General features: G+C 44.5%; 1 protein-coding gene across 1 annotated transcript; it reads right to left on the bottom strand.

Moving 5' to 3' along the window:
* Positions 1–2,816: 2,816 nt before the first annotated feature.
* Positions 2,817–24,227, bottom strand: zgc:101566 (Transmembrane protein 263-B-like). The gene is made up of 3 exons (XM_062548142.1): positions 24,046–24,227; positions 23,325–23,424; positions 2,817–4,886 (listed from the first exon to the last, which is right to left on the bottom strand). Exons 1-3 carry the CDS (start codon positions 24,052–24,054, stop codon positions 4,606–4,608), a joined length of 390 nt encoding a protein of 129 aa, XP_062404126.1. The 5' UTR covers positions 24,055–24,227; the 3' UTR covers positions 2,817–4,605.
* Positions 24,228–24,997: the final 770 nt, after the last annotated feature.

Here is a 24,997-nt window from a genome sequence, read left to right as displayed (position 1 = left end):
ACTATGAGCAAGACCCTTAGCTGAACCATTGGTGAGTGACCTCAATGCTTCCACACGCCACATGGTAGTGTTAATTGATGTACGAGACACTTACGTAACTGATTGACTTAACACGTTGCCCATCACTTAAATTAGGGTCCTTAGTGTCTAAAACTTGTGATATTTTGTGTCCTGACTCCTGAGTGACCTTTGTAAGTCATCTCTAACATTTCTTGCCTTTCTCAGAGATTACCCTTCAATGTTCAATGAAACTCTAAAATAATCGGTGGCTTTCTTTAGAGGGGCCCTTATTCGTAAACCAGAAACGTTAGAGAGCCAAGGAAGCCTGTTTGCTTTGTCAAAGCTTTTAGTGATAAGGTGATAGGGTTAGTGTAAGTATTCAGCCAATTAGTATGTAGTGGACCCTCGAAATCATGAACAAATACATAAAAACACAAAGCATCAAAGTCGACTAAAACACAGTTATAACAAAAAGAAACAAGATCTACCATAAAGTGCTATACTTTTAAATAGCATCTAATAAACATGATACTGTATGTTCAATTTGTTCTCATGGCAAAACAAAGTTAATTACTTTTCATAACATCACCGCATATTTGCCTACAAAATCTGCACTAATCACCTAGCAACATTTCTATTTAAAAAAGGCTTCTTTGCTGATATGTTTTACTAGCTCACATAGCAACAGATTAACCAGTACAATGAAATGAATTTGTGTTCATGATGATTTTTTTTTGTTCTTCCAAGAAGAATGATCATTGTTTTTTTTATATTCTTCTACAAAGAAAAAAAAAACAAAGAAAATCATTGTGCAATATTTGAAGGGGTTCACAGACCGCAGAATCACATAAAATAAAAAATGATGGATGTTTACAACAGATGCAAACCAACAGATGTTTGCATGTTTGTATTTATGAGTTGAGGTAGCATGTCAGACCAATCGCTGCATGAGTGATTAATTTATATTATACTGGATTGTAGCCTTTCATGCTGATGGTCTGCCATTCAGGCAAACAATTGCATGTTGTTAACGATCTGCGTTAATTTACGTGTGTGTGTGTGTGTGTGTGTGTGTGTGTGTGTGCCTGATGATTAATTTCATTCAAGCACATTTTTGTTTGTCATACTTAAACCAGGCTGATTACAATCAGAGCTCTTCCCTGTGTTCCTTATAGTGTGTGCTATGATAGCCTTTGAGACGTTGGGGAGAGGAAGATGCTGAGTGTGTGTGCTATGATAGCCTTTGAAACGTTGGGGAGAGGAAGACGCTGAGTGTGTGTGTGTGTGTGTATGCTGTGCTGTGCTGTGCTGTACAGTTATTGCCAAACATGTCAAATCTAACTCTACAAATGAGTCCAAAAGAGGGCTCTGGGGCAGGATGCAAGATCACAACGTCAGCTGTATTCACCCTCAGCATCTTGCAAGAAAAACCGACCCTCTCATCTCAAATGAATTTTCCCAGGGCAGAATAGCAGTGCTTATTTTTGCCTGTCAATATCCGGAGTGTATTCAGCACAAATTCAAAAACTTTCATCCATTTTCCCTGTCCATTCAGCAATCTAGGCTGCTAAATGAGCGCTTTGTGATGACAAAGTATCCCCTAAAGATCAAGACTGTGATTCTGGCCAAAGGGGCTCCTTGGCCAGTCAAATCATACCACTCCCTTCCATACCCCTGAAACAACATGTTGATTGGTTGGAATTGTTTATGGTTTGGTCTGAGCCACTGAGCTTTTTCCCATCTACACGGCCAGAGCTGTGTGGATTGTGTTTTTTGAGCACACACACAGCAAGGGTAGCTACAGTAAGACCGTGCGGAGCAATTTTCTGAATGCAGAAGACTATTAGATTAGAACAGCTGCAGCATTAAATGATGATTTCAGCAAGGCTATAAGACATGAAAGCAATATTTTGACATGCTATTATAACCAACTGCCAGCTATGTGTTCAATGCTCTTTTTGCCTCTGGTACTGATAATTATCAACTGTGAATTGTCCTTAGTCCCTCACTCATTGTTAAATTAAGCCCAGGCAAAAAAGCTATATTGATATTCAAAATATATTCATCATTGTCATCAGAACACCAGACAGACCTGGTAGATTTCATTGATTTCATTCTGTTTTTATGATTTGCAAATGCAGTTAAACAAACATTCTTGTCCATTTTCATTATTGCTTAATAGGCTGTCACATATTTTTCCTCTGTTATGTGGAGTGTATTGAAACCAAGTTCCAAAGGATCTGGCAAGACAGCCTTTTGTTGCCATACAAATATTTAGATATAGATACTGTAGGTGTTTGCATTTAAAGGTCCAGTTAGAGATTGCACACGTTTGTCTGCTTATGTTTATATAAAATTGTAGTACTTCTGTGCAAAAAAAACCCCATACTTTATATTTTAACCAAGGACCAAATGAAACGCCAAATGAAGTAGCTCACCTTCAGAATTTCACAGAGACATGTCTTGCATTGTTGTTTTTGTTTGGGGGGCAGGCTGCCCCACTTTGTTTCCATTTTACGGAGCCTGGGTTGCCTCTTTACAGTGTACTCACCGAATGGGCAGTTGTGAGGAGATGATTGCTGAATTTGACAAAACATGTAATGGGCTTGAAATCGTGTAAAATCCTTGAATGCAACTTAATGTTCTGATGTTGACTTAATGTTAAGGCCAACTTAATGTTCTAAACGCTATAGCTGTAGTGTGTTAAAATGCAGGTGGTTTACCTGGGGTGGGATACGGTAGGATTTGGAGCATCATAATGATCGAATACTGTGAAATCAAGAAGGATGCAAACCGAAGCACATATTTTTTTTTAAAATACAGAATTGCTTTATTTATAGAATACAGCAGATTTAGCAAAAATAGTTCTATAATAGACAAAATCTACCTGGTCTTAAAAGTCCAGTTAATTGTAACAGAGTTTCCAAGACATAAGCATCCTATTAGAAATACATAATGCAGATGAGCATGTAAAAAGACAAAGAAAAAAGCATCAAAATTGAAACCGATTTATAATAAGTTAAACGATACACTGTGTTTAGAAGACTACAGCGTGAAGCATGCAGTGCTCTAATGCTCAAAAACACAATGCAAAAAGTTGGGGAATTCAGAGAAAAAATAAAACACACAACGCAACAAAAAAGTGCTGTATATCTGTTCAAACACATTTCAGATGTTTATGCATCTATTTGGTCAATATTGTAACTTTAATGAAAAGGTTCCCAGACAATTTGCTTCCAAAATCAACCACCTTTGAAGGATGAAAGACCAGGAAAAGGAATTGCCAGAGATAACAGCCTAGTGTTCTCAGCAAGGTTTTTTTTTTTGCTTGTTTGTCTGAAAAGATCTTCCTACTGACAAAACAGCGTATTAAAAGAGGAACAAGGAATACACAGCATTGCGACAACAGAGAGGAATGTTACATTTTTATAAAGGACTTGAGTGGCTACAAGTCATTACTTTCCTTAAAAGCTGAGGCACGTGGATGCAAATTGAAATCAAGAAGAGAAAATCTCAGGACTAAATGACTCCTCACATCCTGTAGTGATCCTTTGTTCTCATGCTATTAATAGTGTTGACAAGTCTGGAGACCGTGCCTGTTGCACAGAGAAGCAAAGCACTCCACACCAGACACATTGTTATGAACTTAACATCCAGCCCAAACACTATTAAGTCTGCTGCCCTTACATGGCTGGAAAACAAAGAAAAAAAACACATTTCATTCACAGCAAATGTTGCACCCTCTGAATCACTCTTACATCAAATCAAATACTTGATTCTGAGGCTGCAATTCGACACTAACCATAGAGACAGACAGGACTCATACACATGTGTCGTCTTGTGAGTCAGCATTTCAAAGTTCAATGTTGAACTCACATTATTAACAACTGACAATACTGTTCATTCATGATCCAAAAGAGAGGGCTGCTATGTGTGCGCCAGGGTGCCATGAAGACTCTCTTCTCTGTGCCCCGCACCCGTCCCCATTTAAACTAACCCTACGAGTAGGAGTACACTCCAATACTGGACCTGAACTGACACAAATCTGAATTGGAAATACTAGTGAGTATTTGTTTGCACGGAGCTTGGGCTCATACTAATTAACACTGTTAAACATGAACATAAGTTGAACCAATGGACATCTGTGAAATCAAGGCTGAATGTACAGTTTAGCTTAAATTCAACACAACATACTGTAGGCAAGAAGTTCAGCACAGACGGTTGGTTTGTGGCCTCATGCCGTGAATCAGAATGTCTACACATGTCTACAAACATTTAGCAACACTCACCCCTACATTTCTTGAGCAAATCAAGATTTGCCCTTCTCCCAGAAAGAAAACAAAGTCAAAAGTAAATGAAATTTTAAATTGCTACGTTCACAAGTACCTCGGTAACAGATTGTTTGCAATAAAATTGTCATTACTCTTTTTGTAACATGAAAAAAAAACATCTGTCTTGTTGATCGATTGAGTGGACAGACACAGAGGCAGACAGAGGCCATTGAGAGGTGAGGTGGGGTGGGGTGGGGTGGGGTGGGGTGGGGCTGGGTTGGGGTGGGGTGGGTGGACAGGTCTTGAGTGGGCAGTTGGACTGATCGGCGAGGCCCTAGTCAGACTTGTCCTTTTTCTTTGGTGTGACTTTACTGGCCACTGCCGAGCCCACCGCGCCCACCCCTCCGGTCACCACGGAAACGCTGCCCTTGACCAGGCCCACGCCGGCGGCGGGCACGCTGGTGACGGCCGTCTTGGTGAGCTCGTAGCTCTTGCTGCCCACCCACGCCACTCCGCCCAGCGTGGCTCCCACCGCGCCCCGGGTCATGCTGAACAGGCCGCCCGTCACCCGCCACATCATGCCCGCCTCCGCCTTGGGGTGGTCCTTACCCAGGTCTGCAACACAACACAGCACAGCACACATGACATGAGCAGCGGGCACAGCACAGGCACACATGACATGAGCAGCAGGGGTGGTCCTTACCCAGGTCTGCAACACAGCACAGCACAGGCACACATGACATGAGCAACACAGCACAGCACAGCACAGGCACACATGACATGAGCAGCGGGCGCTGCCACTTCACACCCCCATCTTCCCTTCCCATCCCGACAGGAAGGCTATAAAAATGTAATTCTATACAATTCCGTCTGACTATTGGGCGCTGCCGCTCTTCAGATGTTATCAAAATTGGAGGGACGACAATGAGATTCATTGTATCAGTTTGCGACACAGTGTACTTGTGCCATTTCAAGACAAAAGACGTGCAATATAAAACTGGAGACGCATCAATTTGGAATGAAAGGTTTTCAAAAGGAGCCATTGTCAACAAGTGGTTCGGTTTGAACTGGCCTTAATAATAAGGACATCATCAAATGTTGTTTCAGATACACAATGACACCATATGTGAGTCCACACATGTACACCGTGTCCTTTGCTGGCAAAAACAGCCCTTGTAAGCAACCTGCTTCTAACCTGACAAAGACAGGCATCATAATAGCACACATTTACGGGCAGAAGGCTGCTGTGGATTTCCAAAAGCTTGAGGAGGTGTTAAACCTGTTTCGTGGTCTGATGTAAAAGGGTTAAGATGAATCATGGTGCTCTTTCTCTCTCAAGGATGAGGCTTCAGTTACCTTTCCTGACACAAAGGTCCAGTCCAAATACAGCACTGTGGTGAGTCACCACCCATGTGAAAAACAAACATGCTTTGACTAAAAGAGTGGAAAATAATTCAACAAAAATACTCCCCATTAGTATTCTGAGCAGGGACAGGCCAAACATTCTCAACACTAACTGTAGTGACTTTCTCCAAAATGCTTCCCCCTTTGATCTGAAGCGAATTCTGTCTCCGATAACTCCCACTCACCCTGTGTACAAAAATAAACCTCATGTGCATGTTCCACTGAGGGGCCTCCAGTCCACTTCATGTTAAAAGTGGACGGGAAGTCCTCTTATGTGGGGACATGGCAGCTTGCTGGACAGGACTGATTCTAAACATCCTACAGTACCACTTGATGGCTGATGTATGCTTTCCCATAGGGACTCTCCAGCTCACAGCCTCCATATCTCCATACAGCAGAGAGCCCCTCAGCACAGTGTTATCTCCACTCTGGCTCCTCCAATTGGGCCACACTCTCCCCTCAGAGCCTTAACATGCAGGAAACTCCACAATAATAAATGCGTCTCATTATCCATCTGTCTTAGCAGGAGTAAGTGCGTCTGTCGTTGAAACAGAGACTGGGCTGGAGTTGACTTGGACTCTTTTGTAGAATATGCGTTTTGCCAAATCTTAGTCTTTGTTCAGAGTGATAGCATGCTATGCTAGTAAGGTGAGCAAAGCCAAGCCAAGCAGGTGAGAGTGTCAGCTCAAACAGTGTCTAAACCTGGATGTTTCTTTTTTTCCAGAGTTTTAATGAGGCAGCCAAGTAACCAAATTCCTCCTCGAACCACATCAATAAGTTGCGGACATCCGAGATTTTCCCCATTGAACATAAAACTGCTTTCAGCCAGACCTGCATTTCAAGCCTATTTTTTCCCAGTGGTCTACCATGACACATCACAGGATCCTCAGTTGCTCAAATCATCATCGCTATTTCACTGGCTGCTCAGTGACTATCACAAGCAAACACCACCACCAAAAGAGAGGGAGATTAGAGAGGGGCTTCACAGAGGAGCTCAAACGCTCTACGCTACATCAGCTGGACAAAGGGCTGGGACGCTGCCCATTACACCAAGAGGAAATGACATCAAATACCAGGATTAAGCTTCTTCAGACCTAGCTTCTACACCTCTCTGTAAATATATATATATATAAAGAAAGCATGTTTGGAGCTGCAGCAAATTTGTATGTTATGAGCCACAGAGCTGCTGATTGGTTTGGACAAGATACTGTATTACAGTGAAATCAATAGATGTTTTGAAGGTGAGCTAGTCCATCAATGACACCCAGCGAAGCACACATTCATTCATAAAACAAGGAGGCCCTTGCTAGACAGCTTAGACATTCTTGACAATCCCTCTCAGAGAGGTGTTCCTTGGGCCAGATGAGTTTCATGTTGGCAGCTTGGAAGATAATTACCATACCAGCATCCCTGTAATCCAGCTTCTATTTATTTCGGTGTTCTTCTGCTGAACAAAATGTCAGCCCCTGAATTGGAGCAAGATGTCTGTTTTTGCTGTTGTTGTTTTGCCTTGTAGCCTAATCTTTTCTCATAGGCGCTTAAGCGGATACCACTTCACACCTCACTGGTGGAAAATAAATCAGCCAGTAGCCGTCGTCCTCCAGCAGAATGAAGACACTGTCCTCTCATGGCTCACAGCTGTCTGGACAAACACGACACCCTCGACTCTGCCCCTGCCCAGAGCTGTGGCCGCTCTCTGCCGCCTGTGAGCCCGGGCATGGCCTGCGCCCCCTCTGCCCAGTGGGAGCCTGGGTCACCACCACAGCCTCTGGACCGCCTCGATCTGGACTCGACGAGAGGGACAGACACACAAACAAACACACACACCGCTTCTCCTTCGCACGCCCAGCACACAGTACACGCCCTACCTCTCACCGAGACGACAACCTCAAAACACACACACACCACTCATTCTTTCTCCAACCTGCACACACTGAGTCCGTCCGTCTGTCTGTCTGTCTGTCTGTCTAACTCTGTCTAAGTCTGTCTGTCTGTCTGTCTGTCTGTCTGTCTGTCTCTTTTTCTGCTCTCTCATTCCCTCCCCCTCCACCGTGATGTAAAGCGGAGTGAGTCACCGTCAAAACAAAGCAATATCAAGCCGATCAAAGCCAATAGATCAAGCTGGCGTGAGTGGGCAGAAAATCCCCACGTATCCAAACAAGACCAACTTAGCACCACCAAAGAGACACTCGAGTGTCTGGAAAATCCGGAGAGAAGCCCCCGCTCCCCCCCCCCCCCCCCCCCCCCCCGTGCTTCCCCACTCCCCCACCCCCGTCTCCCAACTTGTGCTTATTATTCTGCTTAAGCCACCAGAGAGCCTGTGCTCACAGCGCACCGAGCGGCCTCCAGAGGCGCAGGAAAACAGGTCAGACACATCTTCATGCGCCTGATGTGTGTGTGTGTGTGTGTGTGTGTGTTATCACTTGCGATGGGGAGCAGCAGATTCTCTTCTGGCGCATAGAAACAAGCAGCAGGAGCGCTATTCGGCTAGTTTAATCCTCATCAACAAGATGTGATTGCAGTCGTTGTGTGTGTGTGTGTGTGTTGTGTGTGTGTGTGTGTGTGTGTGTGTTTGTGTGTTTCAGCAGTGGCCAAGTTCTTCCTAGGTGATGACACTGTGTGAGTTTAACACCTCCTCAAACACTTTATCTGCAGAGCAATTAAAAAACTAGCTGCCAGCGTTTTAAGCCTGGCAAAGTGGTAATTAAGTATTTTCTCACTCAACAAGCTCTGAGCAGTCCTAAACTTAAAAGACGGCAAAAACAGCATCTCATTCCACAGCTTGCACTGCAGAAGCAGTTATCTTGAAGTCAAGTCCTATTGGATAACTCCTTGTTTTGGCAGCAACATATTGGTTTTCTCTCTTTTGGCATATTGGACACAATTATTTGGCATTTCTTTTACACAAAATATCAGTATTGAAGTTCTTATCAAAATCACTCAACTCAAATAAACTACACTACACTTTCTCTGTCACTCCTTTGATTGCAGTGAATACGCGCACACACACACATTATACTCCACCATGATGGGTGCAGGAGCCGTTGACTGTTTTCTGCCAGTGAGACAGACTAAGTCTCTCCTTTCCCGCCGAGCTCATTGCCTGCTGAGCCGACAAATTGCTTAAACGCAGGCTGTTGCTCATGAGGCGGGGGGAGTGGGACCATCGCACTTCTCGCGTCCACCTCTCCGGCCCCGGCCCTGACCCGGCCCAGACCCCCCCGCTCCCCTCTCAGTGTCCCTCGCTGACCCCGGTGCCCCCTCTCCCGCCCCGGCGGCTGGAGGCCTCTGCGTGGCGTGCGCGCGGCCTGCCATTATCTCATTAGGCCCTGCCTGAGTGTGCGCCGGAGAAGTAGCCGTCTTTAATCTCTGCTAACTAATGACCGCCCTGCGGCGGCAGGCTAATAAAGGAGGTGGCGAAACCAATCAATCTCCCCGCTGATGGGGCACAAGCGATCTGCACTCCGCAGCACCGGCCCTGCCTGGCCTGCGCAGGTCTCCGCTGATTGTGCTGTGTGTGTGTGTGTGTGTGTGTGTGTGTGTGTGTGTGTGTGTGTGTGTGTGTGGCACACACACCATTACCAGTTAGCGATAAGATGCACGAGGGGAATTGGAACAATGTGTTGATGGTGTCGTGAGCTTAAGCTCTCTGTATCTTATGTCACGGGTGTCAATCAAGTGTGCTTAGAATAGCGGCACGTGCTAATTCACATCACACACTCTCAGTTTCTCTGTCTGTTCCTACTGTAGACAATCCCAAAGTCTTTTTATATATATGTATATATAATATATATATATATAAGTGTCTCTGACAATACACGCATGTGTCACATTTGATAGTTCTAGGGACAAATTCCATACAGTACCATGACTTAAAAACTGAGATGTCTGGGAACACACTCGGCATAATTAATATGGAAAACATGTGCTATGAATATGGAGTACCCACAGCAAACAGAGGACAGTCCTGAGAAATGAGCTTTATGAAAACAGGCTTTGTTTCAAGCACTGATGATATACTCAAACTGTTGCCTCTTAAATCTCCCTCTCTGTGTCTCTCTCTATCTTTCTTTCTCTCTTTATACCCCCCTCTCTCTCTCTCTGTAGAACCATTTATCCCTCTGAGTCCAGCTTGGGGTGGGCGGTTCAACACACTGCAGGCCCCCTGCTCCCTGCTCCATTACCGTATTTCTCTATCCCTCTCTTCCGCTCTCCCCCTTCTTCACTCCTCCACTCCTCCTCTCCTCTTTTCCCCCCCCTTGGAAAAGAGGAGAGGAGGAGTGAAGAAGGGGGAGTGCGGAAGAGAGGGGGGGAATATCACTTTGCTCTTTCCAACAGGAACCTCGGAAAGATCAATCCAATTCCTAAGAAAAGACTAAAATGTCACTTTGTCTTCAAACACATGCCAGTGAACAATGCCATTTGGAAGGCCAAAGGAAAAGGTTAGAGTCTTCGGCAGCACACAGGCTTTTCTTTCGAGACAGAGATGTAGCAGCTAATACTCAAAGGAAGAACAAAACACATCCAGAAGAAAGAGCTAATATAAAGTAACCTTGCCAATGCAATATCACAAAATGAAGAACCTGAAGCTTTCATCACATCTTTCTTAAGCCCTCCTCTCATCTAGACGACAGGGTAGTTTGTGTCAGGTCCATTGCTCTCTCCCGTGGGGTAGAGGTGTGCTCAGGACGGGAGAGGCGGAGCGGGCCAAATTAGGGTGTGGGGGTGTGGGGGTGGAGGGGTGGAGGGAGACGACATTGGAAACGACGGCTCCTGCCTTGCTCGCGTCTTCTCGCCGCTTCAAACACATCCCATCACCGCCCCGCCGTGATCACTCATCTCTGAGCCGTCACACAGCTGCTGTGCTCTCAAACACAGAGCGGAGAGCAGGAAAACGAGAGGGATGGAACAATAGAGAGAGAGAGAGACGGAATGAGATAGACAGAGAGAGAGAGAGAGAGCTTAGGACTGTGTAAATATGTGGTGGAAAGAGAAGAGGGTGGTGGTCCTTTGTTCTCTCAGCGCACCTGAGGATGCGTCCGGTTCCTGCCCTCCTGGTCTCGCTGCATGATGCATACTTGCACTAGCCAGTGTGGCCTGCCCTCCTCGTCTCGCTGCACTGGGCAGTGTGTCCTGCTGCACTCTAGCATCACATGCCCTGGATGTCCACCTTACGGCATGAGGCAATAAACTACAGGAAGTGATTTATCTGGCAGAAATGATCATCCATTTTGAATAATTAAATAACTGGCCCACACACTATTTTTTCCGTCTGTCAAAAGGCTTAGAGCCTACAGAAGCAGAGTGCTTGTGATGCTTGTGATGCTTATGGGTGGGAAATCTGAGCAAGAAGCAAACCCTCCACCTTCCCCATTAAAACACCCCACAATCCAGCCGTTCTGAGGGGCTTGGCAGTGATGACTGACACATTGAATAACTTTTCAAATAAATTGCTAAGTATTGCATCAAGTTGCATGGTAGTTAGGGGAGAGAGGGGGGGAGTATGATGGATAAGAACACTATATCAGAAGATATTGACAGGCAGGAAAATAGAGACATCGCTAGACAGGAAGCCAGGCACATGAAGGAAATCTCCTTACAGCTGAGCTGAGGGCTGTGAGGATGTGAGGCGTACTGTAGGCCTGTCTGCGTGCTGCTGTACTCACAGATCTCCACCTGTAGCCCAGCCAAGGGCCACACTTCTCACACACACACACACACACACACACCACCCTTCTCAGGGCACACCACCACACACACACACACACACACACACACACACACACACACACACACACACACACACACACACACACACACACACACACACACACACACACACACACACACAGACACACACACACGGCCAGCTAGACGCCAGCGCTGTTGTGGACACAGGAAACTGAAATAAGGTCCGTCCCGTTAGTTTGTTCACGACGGCTGCCATTCATATTATGCTCTATACTTCAGCAGGGCAACAACACATGCAGCTTGTTTTGCCAGATTGTAGAATGACAATAGAATGCATTTACTGTTTAACGCACGCACGCACTCACACACTCACACACTCACGCACACACACACACACACACACACACACACACACTCACGCACACACACACACACACACAAGAAAGGCATCGAAAAAAGGTGTAGTGAATAAGCTGGGTAACCCAAGAGCCCTACACTGATTAAGTGAATAATAGATATCATTATCCAACAGGATGTCAGAGGTGCTGGAGTGTGTGTGTGTGTGTGTGTGTGTGTGTGTGTATGCGGACAAAGGACACTACAATTACATACACAGAAGCACAACAAAAGTCTTCTGTTCTTGCTTTATATAATGTTGCAGTAGGATTTGTGAGTTGATATAATGGCCTACTTCACTTAATCCAATGGGACGTATCATTGCAAAGACCATGTCTGTCCATTTGTTTGGACACAGCTCATTATATCCAAGGAAAACGAGCCTTTTCTCCCCATGCCAAACAATACAGGCCATTGCACATGGGCTTTGGGCCCATCACAGACATTAATCTCTGTTATGGCCCAGCAAGAGTAGCACTGTGGCAGAGAGCAAGTAAATATGGCACAAATAGAAACCAAATTGCTGAAGGTTACTCACAGAGGTTTGGTACTTTTGAGTTCAAAATGATCCTTGAGGATCCACGCGGCGCCGGAGAAGTGATATTTTTACACCTACAGTAGCATCTGTCTCCATGGAACATTCTGTTAAGCCAGACTTTACCTTGCTTTCCTGACAAAGTGTTAATGAACACCAGTGAAATACAAGCATCTGTGATCTGCTTGACTTCACGCCAGCAGAACTGTCTTAATGAACATTGTTTTGTTTTTTTAACTCCTAGCTACATCTGTAAACTTCCTGTAGCCAAAGCATATTCTTTTCACTGCCGGACCTCCTACACATGCTTACAAGCTGACTATATCGTCTGCATTATGCAGCATTAGCTGAATTATGCAAGTTGTTTTCTGCAAACTCTTCCTCTCTCATGGCAGAGCAGAGGTAGGGCACCGACTCTAATATTTATTGGAGCCAAGTGATGAGAGCCAGCTAGGTGACTGGAGCTGCATAATGCTGTTTGAGGCTACCGGTTAAACGCAGACAGGTTCTGTGGTGTTGTGGCCAGCCAACTATCTAAAACATTTTTTTTTTTGAAAAAGCTGTCCTAAAAACACATCAAATGTGTGTGTTGGCTTATGTGATGGTTAGATGCTGAATACATTATATCATTTCAAAAAGGTTTTTTAGTACACGTACAATAAAGGGCAACTTCCTCTAAAAGGGTGTGCTTCATAACATCCTCTTGTTATTTCATGCTCTAAAATGACTAATATTGTCCTGAGAGTTGACATTTTAGTCTGGTGACAGAATTACTTAAAATATTCAGAGCGCTGTTTTATTAATGCTGCAAAGTAACAGTCAAAACTGTCACAGCTAACCGTATTCATTAAACGTCAAAATGGAATATCCTTTTACAAATACAGTATCAAATACAGTATCTTCCATCTTCTAACCAAGTTTATATTTTGACCACATGTAGGCATGATTCTTTTTATTGTGTCCTTGAACAAAGCATGGTCTCAAAACGTAAAAGCTGCTACATTTTCATTCCCATGACAACTCATGACAAAAGACTCTGCACTCTGTAAACTTGATGGGGTTATTCTAAGGACGTAACAATATGCTCAACTCATCATTCGATACGATTCACAATGCGATTTTCTCATAATTATTTTAGTTGAATAAGATGCAGTCGGTGTTTCCCGCAGGAAATATGTCAGTTAATGTGTCTGACTGAGGGGGGGGGGGGGGGGGGTGCATACTGGGCTATGTATAGCCTATTACTATATTATTATGTGATTACTATTATTCTATTATTATCATTATTATTATTATTATATTGTTATATTAATTACAGATATAAAAATAGAAATCTGATAATTTGTTCTGATCATTTATTCATGACAGTACACATTATGCAGATATTACAGCCTAGGTGCTGGTACTACTAAACTAAGCTGACAGGAGGCACTGGTTGAAGCCTGGAAATATTGTAAACAAATTGGCTAGCTCATCATAGTCCCGACTCGTAGGCTACTGGTTCAGCTTCCCCACATGTGTTTGAGTGATACTTTTTCTCCTCGGGAAAGGCCTTTTTGAGGCTGGGAAAAGACTTTTCCATTTGCATTGGGACTGTATAGAACAGCACACGTACAGTTAATCAGGCCTTTCCATAACACTTGTAATACTACTAATAATAATAATAATTTTATGTCTAAATATTTTTTTTATTAATAAATCAAACTGTCAGTCATTAAGAAGACACAATGGCCGGGTTTCCCAGAATCGTTAAGAAGCTCTTAAGTGCTAAGAACTTCTTAGGAGCGCTCTAAGAACGTTCTAAGAATGCTCCTAAGACATTCATAGCACTTAAGAGCAAAGATTCTAGAGCGGAGCGCTCTATGATCTTTGCTTAAGAGCTTCTTAATGAATCTGGGAATCCCGGCCATTGACTGCTGTTGTAACTTTGTGTAACCCAGACATGTAATTTTCTGCATGCAGCTGGTGCTCTCTGGTATTTTCCTCCCCTCTCCTCCTGGTACCTGCACAGCCACTTTGGCTTTTTAGCGCCGTGTTCAGCAGGTCTCGGGACACCAGCCTGCAGCCTCTATGTCAACAATTTAACGAATTAAATTGTTACCTGTGTCTTATCAATGCACCTTATCAATTCGCTAGAACAGGCGGCACAATCATTACCATTCTTTTTCCAGAAAGATAGCTTACATATAGGAACTTCTACAGCCAATGAACAGCTGAGGGGAACTGGCTGCAGGGCAACTCAACCACCATCAACAGTTTTGAATGTTCAATCAGACAATAACTAGGCAACTCCAGACTCTGCCCTAGTATAATTTTCGGGAGTTGGATGCCAACTGTTGTGTGAGTATGACTGCACAGCACCATAATACACGTTCATGGTGGCAATAAGCCCTGTGTTGTCCATTATCCCTTACGAAATCAAGTGTGATACAAACCCAGTGAGCCATATCCTCCATCTTACTGCCTCTAATCCCACTGCACTGCACGTCTGGAGAGACTGCTGGGTGAGTCTGTCCTCATCTGGACCCGACTCTATTTGGAAATGGAGCAGATACCATCCAGTGAAGCTGCCGTGGTGGCCATATTGTCTTCAGCCACCCTGTGTGGATGAGATAAGAGCTGAGGACAGAGCGCGGGCAGTAATGAGCCTGGGGCGCGGCGTTTCATCACCTCTGACAGTCACGCTTTTAATATCCCTCAGGCCCCCGTGGAGGACGCCAGGGAGACACCGCACCTCTTCATTTCCTGTCCTGCTATCTCCCGTCGTCCCGCTCCGCCACGCGGCTGGACACCCTGGACGCGTCGCGCGGGCAGCAGGTCCGCTGATGAGCTGGCGCCGCGGCATCTCCACGGGGGGCACGGACCCTTTTTACTGCGGGCGCTGCCTGCTGCAGTTCACGCCGTGACACCAGCCGCTCATGACGCCAGCCGTTCACGACGCCAGCCGCTCACGACGCCAGCCTTGAGGCTGAGCGTGTGTCTGTCTGCGGGGCCGAGGGGCTGGTGAGATAGATGTCTACGCTCAGAGGCACGTCTGTCCTGGAGGGAGTCTCTCAGGCAACTGGTGAGAACTCTGCCCGCCTGCTCCTGTTGGAGCTGCAGCCTGGTAGGACGTGCTCGCCTTGTCACATGTGGAGCCCCGTCACTGCTGACACACTTGATAAGAGCTAATGTTGCTGTAATGACCTGGGCTGAGGAGATCCTGAGTGAATTAGTCCATGTTTTTGTGCTCCTGAGGCAAAATGATGCTTTCTGGGGGGGGTGGGGGTACACCATGTTGTTGCTTGCATGCTAATGAAAAACTCTCATTCTCACTCTCACCAGTAGAGCATAACCTGGGGCTTCAGAAATTCAGCTTGGCTCATTGCATATGACGACTCCTCAAGACTGTGTCCAGGCAAACAAATAGCCTTCCCCGTGCTGTTATTACAAACTATGTATTCAGCTCACAAACTGTCGGACACTTGACTGTCAGCACGTTCTACTTTCACACTGCCCACTGAATAATGCAACAGAGCTGTGAACTTTCATGCCAAACCGCCGAAAAGGTAAGGCATATGGTATTGTTTAAAAATTCAAAAGATAAAACAGCTGAGATTTTTATTCTTGTCTATAGTTAGCATCGCTGCCCTGGGATCTGCAGTGAAAGCAGTACACTGTGAAACAAGCTGATGAAAGACAAAAGGTCTAACTAGGAAAGCCTCAGGGCCTTTTCATCTGATGCTTGACAGAGGCTCTCTCTCTCTCTCTCTCTCTCTCTCTCTCTCTCTCTGTAGAGGGCCGCCGCTGTTTGTGAACGCAGACCACGTTGAGATATGGCGTGCTGTTGTTCCTGATAATACGACAAACAAGAACGACACGTCTGCTTGGGAGACGTACTCGACTCTAGACATCTAGAGTCTTCCTCAGCACACGCTCTGCCCTCGTCTCCTGCCGAAGCCAAAATGTCCGTCCACCCAGAGCACCATCCGACACAGACAACGCGGTCAGATCTCCAGGCATCACAACCTGAGTCCCATCTAAATGAATTGAGACAGAGAATGGAGGGCAAAGAAATAAACCTGGCCCATCGCCAAGCGGCTTGCATCTCTTCTTTGGCTTTGCCTCTTGTGATGTCTCTTTCTGTATGATACCAAACTCTTACTCTTCCCATCCTCCCTGACGGCATCACTCTCTCCAAACCCTCCCGCAAACCTTAACTATGATACCAAACTCTTACTCTTCCCATCCTCCCTGACGGCATCACTCTCTCTCGCAACCCTCCCGCAATCCTTAACTGTTCTGCTGTAGTCCCTCTGGGATGCAGAAACAAATTGCAACACCTACTGTAGTAGATAAAAAAAAAGTGTCAGGAGGGAACTGTGCCCATGTTTGGTGGTGCCCGGGTAAAAACGGTCTCCAGGGCTTCCTCCTGCCTGCCCTGGTTCTCACTGCCGTGGGGCATGCTTGGCATGACAGATGGTGACCACACCATGAGGTGGTACAGTAGACCACACTGGCTAATGCCGATGGTGACCACACCATGAGGTGGTACAGTAGACCACACTGGCTAATGCCGATGGTGACCACACCATGAGGTGGTACAGTAGACCACACTGGCTAATGCCGATGGTGACCACACCATGAGGTGTTAGACCACACTGGCTAATGCAGATGGTGAACCAGCATCTTCTCAAGCATGAGGGGAGGGGAAATGTGGTGGCAGGAAACTGCCATATTTTTCAGATAAATAATGAGGAAAACTGGCTGAGAAATGAAATCGTGCATCCTGTCATTTCCCTGGGCATCATTTATTAATCTCCTCAGGAAAACAAAAGAGGCAGAACGTAGCTGTTCCTCGCTGTCACAGCAGATGATAATTGGATGAGAGAGCTGTGGTGGCTGTAGAATAGAGACCACAGGATTTCCCCCCCCAAATTCTAAACTGTTCGAATTTGATAAACAGACCCCCCCCCCACCCTCTCTGCCATTCCCTCCTCTCTCTCTCTCTCTTTCTCACCTGACAGCAATGCTGTTTTCATCTTGTCTTCTGATGCTCCGTGTCTGCACCTAGCCTCCCAGAGGACTATTTAATAGCAGGTAGTGAGCAGTGCACGGCAAACACAAACACACCTCTGGAACAGCAGATAAGGCGTCTAATGGCATCTACTGAATGAATTTGTGGCTGATGCGGGAGCAGATTTTTGTGAGCCGTGCTGGATCAATCCACCATATCATTTAATTGCTGTCAGATGTGAATAAGCCTGGAACACCCACTGCAGCATTCCTTACAAAAAACATGGACAGAGAATCTGTCCCCCCCCCTCTCTCTTTTCTCTCTCTCTCTCTCTCTCTCTCTCTCTCTCTCTCTCTCTCTCTCTCTCTCTCTCTCTCTTCCTCACTGGCAGGATTTACTGTCGCTGGACAAATATAGCTGACCCAAATTGAAGTTAAAAAAACGACGTGGGCCATGATGCTTTTAGAGAGGAAGCAGAGCCCTGTTGATTAATGGAGGTGTATTGATGCAGCTGGGGGCTCAGCTGACTGGGAGCTGATGGTTATCAGGGCAGCCAGAGAGCCAGAGAGCCTGAGCCGGAGAGCCGGAGCCCCAGACATCAGGTGGCACGCTGGCATGACTGTGCATTTTGGGGCCCGATAACCTCCGAAGTGCGCGGTCACAAATGAATAACGATCAGAAGAAATGACATTTGGAATAAAATACTAAACCAAAACTACGGATTTCTCTGAAGCACATAACCATGACAATCTTGTTCCATCAGCCCTCACATGAGTTTTCAAATAACTTCAAATAACAGAAGTTGATATACTGAAGACAATCAGGTTTGTCGAAGCCACTATTTCTGGTGAATAAGTCATTATATGCAGTCTTCACATATAGTGCATGCAGTGCCAGTGTGTGTGTGTGTGTGTGTGTGTGTGTGTGTGTGTGTGTGTGTTATACTTGTGTGTGACACAAGTTCAACCCGCACCTAGTTTAAAATGCATGCAGGGATTTAAAAAGGCTCTATGAAGATATCTGTGTTAGAATGTATGTGTTACCTGCTGTGCAGCAGATGAGAAACAACAAACGGAGGTGTGGAAGCAAGCGGTGTTGAGGTATACTACTGAAATAAACAACAACGTTCCTCGAAGGACCCTTCCCAAATAGAGGCCATGGATGGCAGAAGTGGTAGACATATCTGTCTATCAACTCTCTCTCTGTTCCCATTCCCCGTTACTAGCCTACATATAGAGGACATAGTCTGTAGAATACTGTAGATCATTCTAGAAAAATAAATCCTAACAGAACAGGAGCCAAACTGTACATGGAGTGGGACGTGGGGCTATCCCACTTATTATACAGTTACTGTACATCTCTAAACTAAGACATTTATCCAAAATACATCTTTTTCAATAATTGTATAGCTTGGGCCTCTGCTTAGGAAAAAAAAAAGTTCTTTACGAAAGCAGAATGTCAGAAAATAACTAGCTTTCAGTGTTACTAACTTTCTTGAAGGAACACACTGATAAGGAGGACCTCTCAGGAAATGACTGTGAGGACTAAAACTCAATGGATTCTGATTGTCTGTCAGCATTTCTATCATTCACAAAATCACTCTAGAAGTGATCCCACAATATTGTTCTTCATGTCATTGTTATAGAGCATGCCGTGAACACTGTCAAGTCATCCTTAATGGCTAGAGCAATATTTAAAACTTTTGCAGTTATTGTTTTAGTTGAACAGGCCTTATTACTGTTATGAGACTGAATGAATCACATCCTAAGGCCATTGCCTAACCATTCACAGTCCTGCAATGTGACATCATTAAGGATTATTCTGAACTGTAGGTCGAGTCACCACACTGAGAAGCTAGACCCAAATGCCAAATGTCCTCATGACTAACATAACTGCATTTCCATGGAAGTTACATTTCCTCATGGGGACACCATACACAAACACACCCTCCTTCCCAAGCAGAGTCAAATGCTTGTACCATGTCATGTCAAAACCCAAATCTTGTGTCCAGTTACTTCAATTAAGGATTTAGCCCAGGATGGGCCTTACACAGTGACAGTTGCAGCACAGCCGGAAAATAGAGCCACTTACAGTATGTTTCTGTATGGCTGTTGGCTGTTGTGGAGATTGCATGTGGGTTTTGTATGTTGCTTGGAGGCTGACTCATTGTGAGGATGCGCTGGCCTTTTGCAGATGCATTTAAAGTCTCCAAGGCTGCACTTGCTATAGCATGCATGACCTTGTCCCCCTTCCAATATTACATCTCGCAAGAACACCTTACTGGATACACAATCATCTGCTCAGTATTGTGTGATGTAACACTTGATGAAGTCCTGCAATACAATTCATAACTGCTCATCTGTAATAGGGACTCTTCAAAAATCATGGATGGGGAATGACACATACACACCACAAAAACCTAGTGTTATGTCACTGATCTGAGCCGTTCGGAGTCGTGAATACAAATCACGCTCACAGTCTGGGCACAAAGGCAGAGCGTCTTCTTAGCTGTATTTTGGTCCCAGACGCTGATGGTTTTGTGGGACGTCTGGATTTCCAGCTCTGCTCATGAGTCACTTTATTGCCCCCCTCCCCCCTCCCCCCCTCATCCCTCTGTTATTCCCAGGCCAGCTTCTCCGGCGAGGACGCCGCTAATCAGAGAGGCTGTGGAGGAGCGCAGGTGGACGCTGCTCGGAGAGCTCGTCCGCCTGACAGTCCATCCATCACGCTTTCACAGCACATCACGCTCACGCCTCCCCTGTGCGCCGGATCTGTCAGGATGATGGAGCGGCGCGGCCCGTGGCGGCAAACAGGACAGGCTCTCCGAGGGGTGGGGCGTAGAAAAGTCAATAAAACTTCATTTTCTTCTATTAATTACTAATGTAGTAAAAAGGTGATCATATACAGGCCTCGTACGTCTGCGGATCTGCTCACATATACATGTGCTTTGCCCAATTCCTGTGTTTTATGAGAGAGTGCACTGATGCAACCTGAGGCTTTGAATGGGCTGCAGAGGTTTACAGAAAGGCTCTTTCAGCCAACCACCTGGAGATCCCTTTAAAAAGCCAGCTAAAAGCTCCTGCTCACAAGGCAGCGAATAGATGGGGACAGAGATGGCAGCCCCTGGAGCAGGTACAGGCACTTCATGAATTTATGACCTTTCGGTTTTTCACAAAAAGACAGTCTGAGAAATGGCCATACTCTGGCGAGACAGTTTCAGTGATGGGGCCTTTCCCAAGCTGTTTGTCATAGAATGAGTGAGAGTGTGTGACTGTGGAGGTTAGGTTAACGCTAGCGATGCACCACTTGTGTTTCTGGGCTGATCCCAGTGGGTTTTTTGGGGTTGTTTTAGGGAATGGGGGGGGGGGGGGGGGGGTTAACCAATGCTGCCAAAGACATTTTTGCTTTGTTTGTTTACTTTAGCCAAACTCCGATAATAGTTTGACCACAGTCAGAAACATCATGTTGTTCTCCACTACCCCCGTATTATGTTTTAGTTTGTCTATTCACTTCTTTTGACACAAATTTGATCTATTCTTTTATGTTCCTTCTTTGATTCTTATATTTCTCGCATTTGACAGGGCAACAATTGAACTGCTTACCCCAAACCTAACCCTAACCTACTAAGGACACCGAAATACTCATTCTAAAAACATAAGATGACATTTTCAAGTCTTTCATCCCTTCATAACACCATCGTTGATCATATCGGTCCACGAATAACACAATATGGCACAATTGATGCAGAATTGATGCGACATAACAGATAAACATTGCTGCCATTTGTAAATGTCATATTGTCTGCCGATAGGCCGATAACAGTCAACATGTCCGACGTCAGCCATTAATGATGTTAGATTGGTGCATCCCACATCTCATTTGTGTGAAAAAGTGTTGAGATGATACAAGACTAGGAAGATGTGGCGGAACAAGGATATTTGATATTTTGATATTTTCTTGGTCAATAAACAAGCACCCAAATTATTATCAAATGCAAAGTGAGTTTATTGAATTTGAATTTCCCCTTGGGGATCAATAAAGTATCTATCTATCATCTTTATGGTAAAATGCTCACATTTCACAAACTGCAACCAGACCACAAATCAAAAGCCTACAGTATGTCTAGTCCAAAGTAGCACAACATGTCGCTGTGATGCACAAAAGGAGACACTGATGAAAAAAATGCTCAACACCCAAATAGTGTTTCATATTTCCCAAATATGAAACACTATCTAGTAGACAAAGTCTGGGCAAAAGATGCAAGTGACATGTTATGCAACCACCTTGCTGCACTGCTGAGAAGCCCACTCTATGGAGCCAATTAACCAAGACTACACTTCCATCTCACCCCAACTGGACATATGTGGACCAAAGGACCACTCTAGTGCTGTTGTTTACTAACATAAGACCCTATGTAGCATAAAACCTTACACTCAGAGCATCTACCAGTATGACCAGATTGAGTGATCGCACACAGGTACAGTACACCCTTGAAGTGCTTGAGGATGTACCCCATGATGCTACTTCATTTGAAATACACATGAAAACAAATATATCAAAAGCAATGTTATACTGTAGTTGGGAGTATTCCGACACAGTTAACTTAAAAGGGTGCAGTGTTCAACGGGGTAATTCATTGTAAGTAAGATGACACAAAAACACTCAAACAAATCTTGGCTATGAGCTAGTGACATCCTTTAGAAACCTTATTGATACAGTACATTCAATAGCCTATGTGGTGACTGAAAAATACACTGTAGGCTATACAGAAAATGTTAACACTTCAAATACTCTTTAAAAGGAAATCGTCTGGGGTAACTGATGGTGTTACAGACAACATGTCTTAAAAATGACAAAACAACTATTCATTTAATGGAACTATGTCTATACTAGCTTGAATTAACCCAGTGAAATAAATGGCATCTTAACATAGGGGCTGAAAAGGAGCGCTCTAAGAATGTTCTAAGAATGCTCTCTAAGAAGTTCTTAGCACTTAAGAGCTTCTTAACAAATCTGGGAAACCCGGCCAATATCTGTAGTGTAGCCTACAGCCTGGAAGCCCTCTTAGCAACTTGTAGCATTTTCCTTTCCAAAGAGGACCAGAACACTGACTAGCAAAGATTCTACAGTAGAACAGAACTCTGTTCTAGAATCTTTGCTGACTAGTAGAGGGGTTCAGCAAAGGTCTAGCTTTCCACAAGAGCATTGCCTGGGCTTGTGTGGCCCCCTGCAGGCAGTATTGTGTACTGCATGCAGCCAGTAACACAATGGAGGTTGAAAAACACTGTGGCCTCAAGAAAATGTTGCTATTTGCGTCCCTGCATTGAGGTGACTAAAACCTCTATCATCTTTAATGTCACTAGAGCTTGTGAACCTGGAAAGCTGGGGCAGGCATTCAGTGGCCTAATTAGACTCTTTCGGGTGGAGGCCAAGCTGATGAGAGTGTTCCTAAGAGACGTTGAATCAGCTGTTTCTTTCACAAGGCTATAAATACTTTTAACAGAGAGGGACCTAAAAACGAAAGAAGATGACCGATGACATAAATCTTCTACTACAACTGGGAGCACTCTGTACCAAACGTTAAGTTAAAGACAAGGGTGTTCACTGGGAAAAAAAATGTCCTTACATGGTATAATCTTTTTTCCAGTCCTCTACTGTCTATTTTCCCTCTAATTGGCCATGAATGTCATGTAGACTTACACCGATCTTACCTAAATCAATGTTCTGTGTATGCTTGCCGGTTTTACTAACTGGCTGTGGGATTTTACTGTGCCTGTCAGCTGATGACCTTCATGCCTGTGGTTGGTTAGCAAATGTGTGCAGGTTTGGGGGAAAAAAAGACAATTGGTGTCTTTGAGAAAAGGTCTAAGATTTTGAATATGCATGTTCGTCTTACTCTTATAGGCCTAGACTTTACTGAGCTGAACATTGGGCCCCTGTCTAACATTACAGTCCAGAACACTCTGAGATCACAATGGAGAGATGCTGTTATTAGTGTCTTGGATGTGTACGGTGAGGGAACAAGACTAACCTTCCGGTGGTTCTTCACGGAGGTATGGCGGAAGTTCTTCAGTGGCATCATCCACAGATGAACTGTTCTCCTCCACAACCTCTGCATCTGTGTCTGGACCCTGAGGATGATGCACCGTTGAAGACGTTTGACCCAACAGATGGATACCAGCACTCCTTACTCTGACACTTGTCTCAGTCCCTTCATTCACTGCAGAACTTCTGTTCTGGTTATTAGCCTAATGTGTAGTGTAGGCCTCCTGTGTTGTAGGCCTACAAGCTACAGTAATACTGTATGTCTGGTTCGATGATTCAAGTATCTAGGGCTACAGAATACAGGAATGCCATTTCATTCTATGGGAATGACAGATAAATTAAGGATAGGCTACATTTATGGTTGAAGCGTCTGATTGATTTGACGTCAAACTAGGCTACCTGCTGCCAATGGTAGGTTGGGTGCTAGACATTATGCTCATGTGCGCCAATGTGTCCCAGGGGGTGCAGCAGCTCCAAAAGAATAAATGATGCTAAACACTTTGGCTAATCAGTGTTATTCAAATAAACAAAAAACTGCGCCATACCACATATCAAAACATACATATATGGAACCATTATGAAATAATGCAATAGCAAACCATGTTAAAGAACTTGCAAGAATAGCTCAGAGCATCGTAGCTATTCGCAAATCATGTCTGTCTGTCAAAGAAGAAGAGGGGGAACAAAAACAAATTCACTCGACTCACCTTCATCATGTACCTGATGCTAAACGGGATACAGTGTCGATATACCTTCCTTGACGGACCTCGTCTGGTGAACGAACAATGTGTGTGTGACAAACAATAAACACAATGTTTTCCTCAAAAGAGTATTTGCAGATTTTTCTTCTATTAACGATTTAGCAGTGTTTGGCTACACTGTACCGGAAGTGACGTTATAGATGTTTACTGTGTAGGTTGAACTAATGATCGCTTTGCACCACTAGATGGCAGCAGTTGGCGACTTTCGTCCACCAGGTTTGAACGGGTATGAGGCTCAGCATGACCATGCATGGTCCTGCTGTGTGAGAATTACATTTTTTGTTTGTTTGTTTGTTATTAGGCAGCTCTTTACTTGAAATATTCACGCAAAGCAAAATAGAAAAAAGGATCCTGTTTCCTGAAAGGATTCTTCCTGGGAGCAAGACAACAAGGCTAAAACATATTGTGCTATTGTGATAGGGCTAGGCTATTGAATAAGATGTCTGCTTATGTCTATAGGTCATGTGTATAGGTTGTGGGGAAAAGTGTCTGTTTAGGGATGGGTATCACTGTTACCTCACAGTCTGCTTAGGGAAATATGTGCATTACTAAACAACCAATAGGTCTATACTCCTGGATTGTGACATGAGGCCATAAGTAATGGCAGGCCTGTCCATTTCACATGTGAAATAGGCAACAACAGACAACAAAACTTTGGAATCAAGCCTATGATTGATCCAAAAACAAGCATAATAGTCCGGCAGCCAAATGGCATAATTTAGGTAAACCTGGTTTTGTCGGTTAAAGTTTTTTTTTTTTTTTTTTTCAGAATCTTGTAGACTAGGGGTAGGCTACCTCATTAAGATTTATGCTATAATTAAATATGCGCTGATTTGCATAAACTTAAAAAGATCAAATATGAACATTGGATAAAGCCAGTTTCATTTTTTTTCCATTC

This window comes from Sardina pilchardus, chromosome 10, assembly GCF_963854185.1.
Source record: "Sardina pilchardus chromosome 10, fSarPil1.1, whole genome shotgun sequence".
NCBI classification, from domain to species: domain Eukaryota; kingdom Metazoa; phylum Chordata; class Actinopteri; order Clupeiformes; family Clupeidae; genus Sardina; species Sardina pilchardus.
This window is presented reverse-complemented; position numbering and strand designations above follow the sequence as displayed.

Coding starts and splice junctions, on each gene's coding strand:
- zgc:101566 (XM_062548142.1), bottom strand. Junction 4,887..23,324: donor CCGTGAAGAACCACCGGAAG/GTTAGTCTTGTT, acceptor GTTGTGTTGCAG/ACCTGGGTAAGGACCACCCC.